Genomic DNA, 11201 nt, shown 5'->3' with positions numbered 1-11201 from the left:
ATTACTACTTAAAAACAAATTTTATCATTCATAATGTTTGTACATAGACACTGTTTCTGTTTTGTTGGTTTTTATTTTCTATTTTATGTTATACTTAAATAACTGGCAAACAGATCCAGGAATAAAGTTCTGGAAATATTATGACTTTTGCTTAAGCTCTCACTTTATAAAATGGGGGGGGGGGGGAGCCCTAAAAACTAAAAAGGGCTAAAAGTTCACCTTTTGAAGAATCAAATTCATCTCACTGAAAAAAATGAAACACAACCCACCCTCTAAGTAGTACTTCTGAGACCAAATCTGTCATTAAGAAATCATATTTAACAAATCCACATGGCCACAATTCTAGGCACCCTTAGAAATTCCTAGAAACCAAATGTAACAAGCATTTTTTGAGGTGATCATAATGCACAGTAATCCATGACTTCCTGTTTCAGTCAGGGACTGGCTAGAAAAAAAGTAGCTACTTGCTTGCATTTACATTTATGGCAAGAAAAAAAAAACTCTAATCAACTGGAACAGTGACAGTCTTGCCTCTTACGGACCATAGTGTATGTTGCTCCCATGCACTGGGAGGACGGTAAGAGGAAAGAAACCCTCAAGGACCACTGTTGGAGTTACAGGAAAAAGTTGCATCTTGGAGTCACTATATCTCCAAAACTACCATCAGACACCAAATCTACATCAATAGATTTGATGTCTCTAAGAATTTTAAGGGGGGGGGGGGGGTAACTGTTTCCTAGATGTTATTTGGATTAATAATTTATTTGTTCACTTGTTTCTAAAAGGGTTCTAGAAAAAGAAAATCAACATATTGCACTTATTTGTACCACAATCACACTAGTGAACAATGGTATAGTAGTTGGAGAACAATTCTTCACCCCTGTGAATGGCTCTTAGCGACACAAGGACGACACAACGTAAAGGTCTGAAAAAGAAACCAGAAGAATTATTTATAAGCAACACATGCTTCAACAGTACTGTGCAGAAACCCTAATGAGTTTAGCTGAACATACTCCAGAATATCATAGTGAGTCTCACCTTTGTACATCAGGTCTGTAATTCACATTGGGAAAATACTGATGGAGCTCTAAGGGAAAACCATCAGGAACATCAAATTCCTGATAGCAGACATTGGCAGCCTTATCTAAGGACAAATGAGAGGATAGGATTGTTATGAGTGACCCTATGTGTCACCTAGGGGCAAAGGTGCAGCCAATTCTGCAGCCCAAATGCCATTGCAACATAAAACTACCCCCCATTTTGCCTTCTTTCAGCAGATATATACAGTTACTTGCCATTTGAGCAATTGTTGACATACTGCCCTACTGCTAAAGGGTTTGATAGATGAGGAGTTAACCATGAGCTGTCACTCAACCTGAAGGGCCCAAGCCTGTCACGCCCACTGCAAGACCTATGCAAATTGAAACAAATATTAAATAAAGTTCATGCATTAATAGTAAATGGGCTTACTGTAGGTCACTTGGACCAGTCTTGGTCACAAAGTGGTGATTTCCAACTGAAAGGCCTTTTTAATCTAGTTTTAAATCTAATCTTAGTCTGGAAAATCAGCACCTATAGCCATATTCTCATTTATGTCCCACAGCAGACAGGCACTCGCTCACACTTACCGGAACACGAGCTTGGATATCCCTTTATCATTTCCATCTATCAAAACACCATCAATACATCTAAATACAAATGGGTTACGAATCGACTGGATCAGAATAGGATCATCTGCCTGATAGATAGTTCCTGTGAAAACAAGCAAACAACAAAAAATATGATGAGTTATCTTTAAAGTTGCATTGCAGAATTCTCCTGCATGGTTAGCAATAAAATCTACCTGAATCAAAGGTTTACTAAAGGGAAATATAATGGTCAAAAAAACCCATAAAACAAATATAACGAAAGACATGCCGATTTTCTCTGACTTTAACGTGGGTGAACACAAGTATTTTGCTACGTCTCACTGACATATATTATGAGTGTGACTAGAACACTTCACGTTCAGGGCGTAAAGGCTCAGTCACATCTCCAATATCAGGCTTGTGCGTTTTACCCTTCAAAGTGCCCTGAGACCCAAAGGTCGTTGTGGGCTCAAGCAAAACCTTTCAAACGCGCTTTACACATTAGATGGTGGACAGCAGCCCACCTGGATACATAGCAACAACGACGCCTTTCGGCACGTGTCCTTGCGTAACGAAGACCCCTGTCCCCGCGGACGGAAGTGAGCTGGACCTTTTGTCGATGTAAAAGCCCAGCGTTTGTAGCGCTGTGTCACAGGGAGCCAACTCCGGCCCTGCTGGCGCAGCGTTTTGTGTAGTTAAGTGCGTATGCTGAGATGAAGTGGGACGCAGACGGTTTTCACTTTGGCCTCTCCAATCGCTTCTTAGTAAGGCGGAAAAAAGCCTGGCGAGGGAGCTGAGCACTTCATCATCTCTGATCTGTTTGTCAGAATGATCGTTCACCTGTCGAAGAGTTCTAGGGAAAAAATGAACATTAACAAACTAGGCAACACCAGTCAATACGCCAGGCGAAAACAATACAATGAAAGGTGAGAGTTATATAATACCTTTCATTTTTTTGAAGATTTAAACATACCCAGGGGACGAATCTGTGTCTGTAAGATTTCCATTTCGCTCCAAAAACTTGAAGTAGGTTTTTTGTCATACTGTGCCATCAGAGTGACATTTGCTCTACGTGCGTGTTCAAACTCTCGGGTTTCGGTGTCGCCACCTACCTTCTAGGGGCGAGAGTTTTGTTTCCGTATTGGTAGATATTTAATCTCGTTTCGAGAAAAAAAAAGTAATTCGGGTGGAAGTATTAAAAAGACAGTTCTATAATCAAAGAATAAGATACAAAAACACACGCAAAAAAATCACTACACGGAACAATGTTGTTTTGTTCATTTCGATTTGCTGTTGCCTTGTAAATATTCGCGATTTTGTAACCATGTTGAAAACCATCATAATAGGCTATCGTTAACCACTCTACGGCCTTGTGTGATTGGTTGACACGGAGGAAGAGGTGTGGCTAATGCGGGCCCACAAATAGCTCGATTGGGATTGGTTCGGTCGCGAGGCCTCGGTGAACGGCCCCTCCGTGCGCTGCGGGAGGTGCGAGGCTTGCGGAGTGTCGGTGCTGCGTGAGGTTCGGGTGCGGTTCTTCTTGCGCGCCTGGTGTCGCGTGCAGGCGTGAACGAACCGGCAGGACTCCTGGGACATTTTTCAATCAAGTGACGTAGTTTTTGGTGCGCAGTCATAGGCCCGCGGGCGAGCGCGCTGCCACACGCATCAATCAGGATGGCTGGCGCCGCGGGTCGCGGGGGCTGCCACACGATCCGGGGGGCGCAGATTAAAGAGCTCCTGCAGTCTAAACGCAACGTCCTCTTCGACTGCGACGGGGTGATCTGGAACGGCGAAACAGCCGTCACGGGCGCTCCGGAGGTGGTTCGTCTGTTGAAACAGCAGGGCAAAAGAGTGTTCTTCGTCACCAACAACTGCACCAGGCCGAGGGAGAACTATGTGCAGAAGTTTTCCAGGCTGGGCTTCACGGACGTGGCAGAGGAGGACATCTTCAGCTCGGCGTATTGCTCCGCCGCCTACCTGCGCGACGTGGCCCGGGTCCAGGGCAAGGTGTTCGTTATCGGCTGCTACGGAGTGCAGAAAGAGCTTCTTAACGCAGGAGTAACCATGGTCGAGGAGGACGATGATGGACCGGACGTTAGCATTTACGACTGTCCACTGGATCCGGACGTCAAAGCCGTCCTTGTGGGTTACGACGAAAAATTTAATTTCCTGAAGTTGGCAAAAGCCTGCTGCTATTTGCGGAACTCGGAGTGTTTGTTTTTGGCCACGGACCCCGACCCTTGGCACCCCCTGCGTGGAGGAAGAGTTACACCAGGTAGGTGTTCGTTTGGTTTACACCTACAATAAACTGCTTAACACACTACTTCAGTCTGATATACAAGTTAATTGTCGCACGATGACTTCCGAAGGAAGATTTCTGGGTTTAGTGTGCAGCTATTAGCGAGGATGTTCCGTACTTCAACACCGCTCGCACCTCACTTATTCCTGCATTTATATCTCACTACACTATTGGTCAACTTGCGCAACAGCGAAGCAACATGCATGACGCCTTGTTAGAGCTGAAGGCCAGTACCTGTGCTAGCTCAGTCTGCGGAAGCGGCCATTCAGTGGCGTTTGGATTGACTAGTAAAGCAGGATCTGTTTTATAGGATCCATTCAGGAACATGAGATAACTAACTGAGCAAATGTAAATGTATTGCTTCTGTAAGTAGAACAGACCGACTCTGACTACCTGACTGTTGGCAGGATCCGGGAGTCTCACGGCAGCCTTGGAGACGGCCAGTAACAGGAAGGCCACGGTTATCGGCAAGCCCGGCCGCTTCATGTTCGAATGCATTGCTGGCCAATTCAATCTGGACCCGGAGCAGTCCCTGATGGTGGGCGACCGGCTGGAGACCGACGTTCTCTTTGGCACCAACTGCGGCCTTTCTACGATGCTCACCCTGACGGGCGTATCAACCCTCAAGGAGGCAGAGGAGTACAAGGGCAGCGATTCTCCAGAGAAGAAGGACTCTGTGCCTGATTACGTGGTGGAGAGCATTACCGACTTCCTGGAGGCTTTGGAGGAGTAGCGAGACAGTCTTAGGCATTCTAGCCCCACTGTAATGAAGCCCAGAGTGCATGAAAGGCCTCAGCCTGCTACACAAACGCACAGTCACTGCTGTATGTCCAGTCATAATGCTGTTGCTCAGTATAGCTATGTGTTAGCGTAGTTTGGTTAAAATAACCCTACGAATTTTCCATTCATCATTAGTGTATTTGATGACATGGATGTAACACGTAGCCTGTTTGAAGTACACAATAGTGGAAGATACTGAACAGCACACAAATGGTTTGGGAACACTACTAGACTGAAGGTAGTCAACACTAACCAAGCAGGAGTGTAAACAAATACTGTGAGGATTATGTAGCTGTAATAAAAAAAATTGTTATTTGGGATGATGTAACAGCATGCCATGCAGTCCTACAAGTAACAAAATGAATCTTTGTTAAAAATGTTACTTTGGTAAGGATTTGGGTACACTGGAATTTCCAGTAAATATTTTGGCTACTGTGAGGTGCTCTTTTGGGTGCAACATATTACTGAAATGTCACTTTTCTTTTACCAGAGAATGTAGTAAACAAGTTCTCAAGAGTTTTGGGCTTTTTGCAGTGGAAAAAATATTCACAGTATGAATGGCGAAAGTATAATTTTTTTTGTTTATTTACATTTTTTACACTCATCTTTAAAGGAATAAATTATAAATTTCATTCTGCAGTAAATGTTTACAAGCAGTCTGCACATGAAACAAAAGTAAAACAAACCCCCAACAAAACTGTGTGTATGTGTGTATATGTATATATGTATATGTGTATTTATATATATATATATATATATATGTATATGTGTGTGGAAATAGTAAAAGTAGTTGCAGTGTAGTACACAAGGTTTTCAAAGAAACTACCTCTGCTCACACACACACACACACACACACACACATTCACACAGTTGTCCATGGTTGATGCCCTTAAAATGGAACTGATTGTGATGTATGTGTATGCATTATCTTTATTCACTGTATTCCTCAGTGGTGGTAGTGTTGTATACACTCAACATGTTTTTATCTGTGTTCTACAAATAATCTAAAGTGGACAGTATTGGTAACATCTATTTGCATATTGTGCCAAATTAATTAACATGAAATGATGGTTTGCCTAAGGTACAGTTAAAATAATCTCATTGAATTAATAAGTGGAGTTTTATGTCCTTGGTTTAGATTTTTTTTTTAATTCTTACTTATAATTAACTTGAATAATTTTAAAGTTAGGAGTTTTACCGATCCACACATTTTGTCAAGACTATAGGGAATAAGTTTGTATTTTTCACAAAAGTGGCCTTCTTCATCAAAGAATTGATTTCCAATACCTGCTGACAGATCACTCTTTGAGTAATATTTAAATGTCTAATACTGAGTTCAGCCACCATATATTTTCTTCGCAATCCTCAACAATAGTGATATGCTGATCTCTGTGTATGTAAATTTATGAAAGTCCTCATCACAAAGCCACTGTATGTTTTGGTTGATTTGACGCTGAAGGAATGATGAACTGATAAGAGGGCACAACATTGTAATTAAAATCTTGTTACTACTATTATTAATTACAGTAATAGGTAACATACATGTGGACTAACTTTTTAGTCATTGGTGTTTGTGTTTAGCTAGCCATTTCATTCTGTACCTGAGGGAATATAAGTTGTTTTTTTTAGACAAAATTATTAAGGAGGTGCCAAACATATGTGTGAATACATACTGTGAATCAGTTTGGCATTTAGTATTTCTGTAAGTGGTGTAAATTTGCTTTTTTAATAAAAAACATTTTAATTTTCAAAGTGAGTGCACTTTTCCAATTTTGACACACCACCTGGTCCCTTCATACTAGTATGTAGTAGTAGTAGTAGTAGTGTACTAGTGGCGCCTTTTAGGAGGTAGGACAGAGGAAGAGAGCAGGATCAGGGTAGCCTCCTCTAGTTCTGGGATTTGGGATGTTATTTATCCATGTTACACTGTTCCTGTCCCAGAAAATCTATACAGCAATTTCTATTAAATATTCACCTAAAACAATATTAGAAAGAAACTGTACAACACTGGAATGATGAATGCCCCAAATTATGATGTTTTTTAACATTTTTGATGAATACTTGACTTTGACGAATGTCTCTTAAAACTCTACTACAACAACAACAACAATAATATTATTATTATTATTATGATAAATTTGTCCTGTTTTGACTTTTTTAACCAGCCTAGGCAATTTAAAGGATTGCTTAGCCACATAAATTGTCATTTCCTCACACATCAGTCACACTCACAACTGCTCCCTCACGCTGTCACTTTGTTTCTCTATTGTGCACAGCGGGCCCTTGTTAATCACCTGATTTTAAGCCCTTAGGAACATGCCTGCAGTGCTTTGCAGTTAATTCAATAGTCAGCCTGTGCTGAGTCTTTGCTGTTTATTTGTCATTGTCTTTTTTTCATTTGCTCTCTCGAGTTAATAAACGTGTCTTTTGACACTGCACTCATGCTGCGTTCACTCTCTGAGATGTCACAAAAATATTAATAGAGCTATAATGCTTTTTTTCTCCCAATATCTTTGATTCTTCATCTCATGTGAGCTGCACTTTACTGAAAAAAGAAAAAATGTAAAAATAAAAATCATTTTATACATAGTTTACTGATTTTTAGTGGCAAAATTACTTATTGCTCATTTAAATAATCCTTCAATATATTTTTGCAATACTAATGGAATAGCAGAAAGCACAACCAAATGTGAACAAGTATAGACTAATATTTTATCTTGGTCATCAAATGTTTCCACACCTATGTGTTTTATAGGTCTAGGTAACTAGCTGGAGGTCACATAAAAGTCCACAAAGAAGGCCACGAAATGGCGGGAGCCATGCTGAAAAGTGCAGGTTTATTGTAAACCCACCACAGCATATCCAGCCAGAAAAAAAGAAAGTAAAAATATAAATAAATAAATAAATAAAAGAAATGCAATACAGGAACACTTCTTTAACTAAAGCAAAGTGAAACAAGAAGTAAACTAATAAACGTACCCTGACTGAACAGAAACAGAAACCTGGGTTGAAAATGTGCGTCAGTGGAGTGGCGAGAGATATTCATAAGCATTTGCTGTCCTCTGCAATACCTTTAAGAAGGCACCAGGAGGGGGCGCCGTCTCCGTGCGCCAGCGGTGGTGACGATAACGGTCCTGTTCAGTCAGGTAAAACAGCGCCAGTTCAGGATATAACAGACCATGCTTCAGTGCCGCACGTTTCAAAACCACGGCGGTTTTCCCTTCCCTCATTTTTGCACATGCACACATGGGTTTCCAGGAACATCACCAAAAGGGGTCGTGGAAAAAAAGGGTCAGTTTAACATTAATACAACTCTGGTATTATGTCATGTGCCCTTGTGCCTGTTCTTACTACCCCACAGCTATCTGCCATGTTACTGGCCCTTTACATCTCAGGAGCTTCGTGTTAATGCTGTAAAGCCTTTATAGGCTATAATGGGATTCCTGGCTCTGGCACCAAGAGAAGTCAAAGTCAAATTTATTTATACGGCACTTTTTACAGCAGATGTTGTCACAAGGCAACTTTACAAATGTCCAAGTGTGATGTTGCAATCTGAGCATTGGTGTCAGTTTTATTCCTAGTTAGACGTGCAGTTGTTCTAAATAAAAATCTAGGATTATTTTTTGTTAATTTCTATTAGGGTCTATACTTCAGAAGTCTCTCCTTCCATGTGATCTGGAAGACTACAAGTTTAGTGTGGTGCCATTTACGTTCTGTCATTCGAGTGTTCTGTTTTAAATTGTGAATGTGATCATTATACCCATGCAGCCAAGACTGTGGCCTTATCACTCATCAAATACAGTTGCTATGGTTCCCGCACTCAAACTAACCAGGTGGAGGTATTCTGATCTGTGAGCATCTCGCTGAAAGGACTCACCCTTGTACCCATGTTGCTGGACCCAAGTCAAGTGTGGCTCTCCTCAGAAGTCACCTTCGGAACAAGCAGGTTCATCGTCTGCTGGTCATTCAATTATATAAATCTGAAATATTCAAAAACTGGAACTTGTCCATGGAAACAATTGTGGATCAGAATGCTCTTTAAAAAGTTTAATCAAAAGGAAAATTATTACTTACATGTATTTGATGGAAAACAACACAGTAGTGGCTGCACGTAATTTACAGATTAAGACTGCACGTAATTTACAGATTAAGATGCTATATTGTACCATAAAGCTAAAGCTTTCATTCTTGTTAATTTTCAAAGAGACTGAACTATCAAGATCAAAAAAGCAAGCATGTATAGGGAAATATGGAATATAAGGAAGCCAAAATTAAAATGGTAATTAGTTTGAGGCCTAAGTGAATAGTCTGGAACCATCTTCAGTGGCAACAGCTGCCTAACATAACGAGCCATGACCAGGATGATGGGAGGGTCAAGGGACAACGACTCAGCATGAAATTCAGCAGGATTCATGACTCAGCATGAAATTCAGCAGGATTCATGACTCAGCATGATTCATTCAGAGTGATTCAGAAAAGACCCCTACCAGGCTGATTTGAACAGGTAGTTGGTCAGTACTGTATCCTGTTTTAAGGTCTGTTGCTGGTCCCAGTTCTAGTGATTAGTCTTTACATTGAAATCCTAATGGCCTTAAAAATGTTTTTGGTAAGGACACACACACACACACACACACACACACACACACACACACACACACACACACACACACACACACACACACACAGTTTTTGTATTGGACTAGTTGCTCAAGTCAAACTTCACACACACATATATGCACTCCTTTTGCATTCTTGTACATCATTCCTACTTGTTACTAGAGTAGTGTACTATATCAGCACTGTACTCTGCACTGTTCTGGCTGCTACCAGTGACTGCTATGTTCAGTATAGCATGTCACTGACTCCTATGCACAACCCACTTTACATATTCACAGTAGTGTACTGGTCAAAATAAATGCATTGTCTGTTCATTGTGTATTGGTCCTGTCCTGTATTTATTTATTGTATGATATTATAGCACTGTATTGTATTGTTTCCATTTGTGTAGAGTGTTGCACTTGTTTTGTTTTATGTTGCACCATGGTCCGGGAGGAACATTGTTTCGTTTTTGCTGTGTACTTGTATATAGCTGAAATGACAATAAAAGCCTTTTGAACATTGAACTTGAAAGATCATAGCATGCCAATTAACTTTGACTTTTCATTTTAAAGTTCTTCAAAGTGACTAGTAACATTAAATCTCTTATTTATCAATACTAAGTTAAGCTATCAAAAGTTACAATAAAGAGTCTGAATACACAGACCTGATAAAATTCTATAATCTTAATTTTAGATGAGAGAGTAAGAAGAGTATCTGTGGAGACAGTTATGACATCTAGCTCCAGTGTTCTCCAAGTGGACACACTTGTCAGTGAGAAGAGCAACTCTACAAGCATCCCACTGGATCAAATCCTGATCTGATAGCCAATCCTAACTAAACTAACTAAATGTTATGAGTGTCATCTAGCTAATGAGCCTCTTCTGTTTTACAGTATGGAGCCCCTCACCTTGACAGCCAGCCCATGGGGTCTCCTCAGCCTGTCTCCGTTGCTGATTTCTCTTGTGTAACCGTCCCTCAGTAAACTATGGAGTTGGAATATCTAACTTCTCAAGTGGTCAGGAGACACCAGCCAGTGGATTACTGGCCAAAAAGGGAGAAATGACCCAGTCAATCTATCAGCTTGCTTTGTTAGAGTAACAAATTCATTTTATCAGTTATTTAGCTAGAATATTTTAATAAATTATTTCATGGTAATATGACTATGTTATGTTAAAATAAAAAATTTGCTGAAAAAAAACCCCCTTTACACACAACCTACACCACTGTTCTCAAGTTTTGGAGATGCTTTTAGATTGTTAATCTAATTTAAAACAACAACAACAACAACAAAAAAAACCCAGAAACATAATAAGAACATATTTTCTTGCACAGACATTTATACATAAAGAAAAAGACATTTCACATACAGAGAAAAACAAATAAATCATCTTACCCATAAACACTTTGAAGGACATTTTGGGGTTCTGGATCTCTCGAAACACTAAAGGACTTCCAGTTATTTTATGCACCTTTAGTTCAGATGACTTATATCAGTCAGGTATAGTAAGACCATTCAAACATTTCCACGTGCCCTTGGACAAAGGTGCATATGCTACATTTGTTTTAATAACTAGGAAGTATCACAGCACGGACCCCTCCACCTAATTTCCAGAGATGAAAACACCTGGAAATGTTTGAATGGTCTTACTATACCTGACCGATATGAGTCATCTGAACTAAGGAGCATAAAATAACTGTGGAAGTCCTGTAGGGTTTGGAGAGTTCCAAATTGTCCTTAAATGGAATGTACACTCATCATTAGCATGTATATTTAAGTGCTTGTATGTTAGTCTGCGTTTGTCCACGTGTGTTCCACACATTATGTACATATGTCGCCAGTGTTTGCAGTGTTACGCTGTTTGCTATACTGGTTTGGTCTAGTGTGTTTTGTTTTG

At 40.3% G+C, this 11201-nt stretch overlaps 2 protein-coding genes and 1 long non-coding RNA gene across 3 annotated transcripts; 1 reads left to right on the top strand and 2 right to left on the bottom strand.

Moving 5' to 3' along the window:
- Position 1: 1 nt before the first annotated feature.
- On the bottom strand, positions 2-3060 carry setd9 (SET domain containing 9). The gene is made up of 6 exons (XM_027020296.3): positions 2573-3060; positions 2153-2481; positions 1629-1752; positions 1296-1411; positions 1039-1144; positions 2-925 (listed from the first exon to the last, which is right to left on the bottom strand). The coding sequence occupies exons 1-6, from the start codon at positions 2668-2670 to the stop codon at positions 838-840; spliced, it is 861 nt and encodes a 286-aa protein (XP_026876097.2). The 5' UTR covers positions 2671-3060; the 3' UTR covers positions 2-837.
- Positions 3061-3115: 55 nt separating this feature from the next.
- Positions 3116-6459, top strand: pdxp (pyridoxal (pyridoxine, vitamin B6) phosphatase). The gene is made up of 2 exons (XM_027020285.3): positions 3116-3903; positions 4335-6459. Exons 1-2 carry the CDS (start codon positions 3303-3305, stop codon positions 4658-4660), a joined length of 927 nt encoding a protein of 308 aa, XP_026876086.2. The 5' UTR covers positions 3116-3302; the 3' UTR covers positions 4661-6459.
- Positions 6460-6591: 132 nt separating this feature from the next.
- Positions 6592-10350, bottom strand: LOC145652394 (uncharacterized). The gene is made up of 4 exons (XR_014118653.1): positions 10214-10350; positions 8585-9796; positions 7687-7841; positions 6592-7252 (listed from the first exon to the last, which is right to left on the bottom strand). It is a non-coding gene; the product is annotated as an uncharacterized LOC145652394 (long non-coding RNA).
- Between the last annotated feature and the right edge of the window lie 851 nt (positions 10351-11201).

This window comes from Electrophorus electricus, chromosome 19 (assembly GCF_041902795.1).
Source record: "Electrophorus electricus isolate QZ-2024a chromosome 19, ASM4190279v1, whole genome shotgun sequence".
NCBI classification, from domain to species: domain Eukaryota; kingdom Metazoa; phylum Chordata; class Actinopteri; order Gymnotiformes; family Gymnotidae; genus Electrophorus; species Electrophorus electricus.
This window is presented reverse-complemented; position numbering and strand designations above follow the sequence as displayed.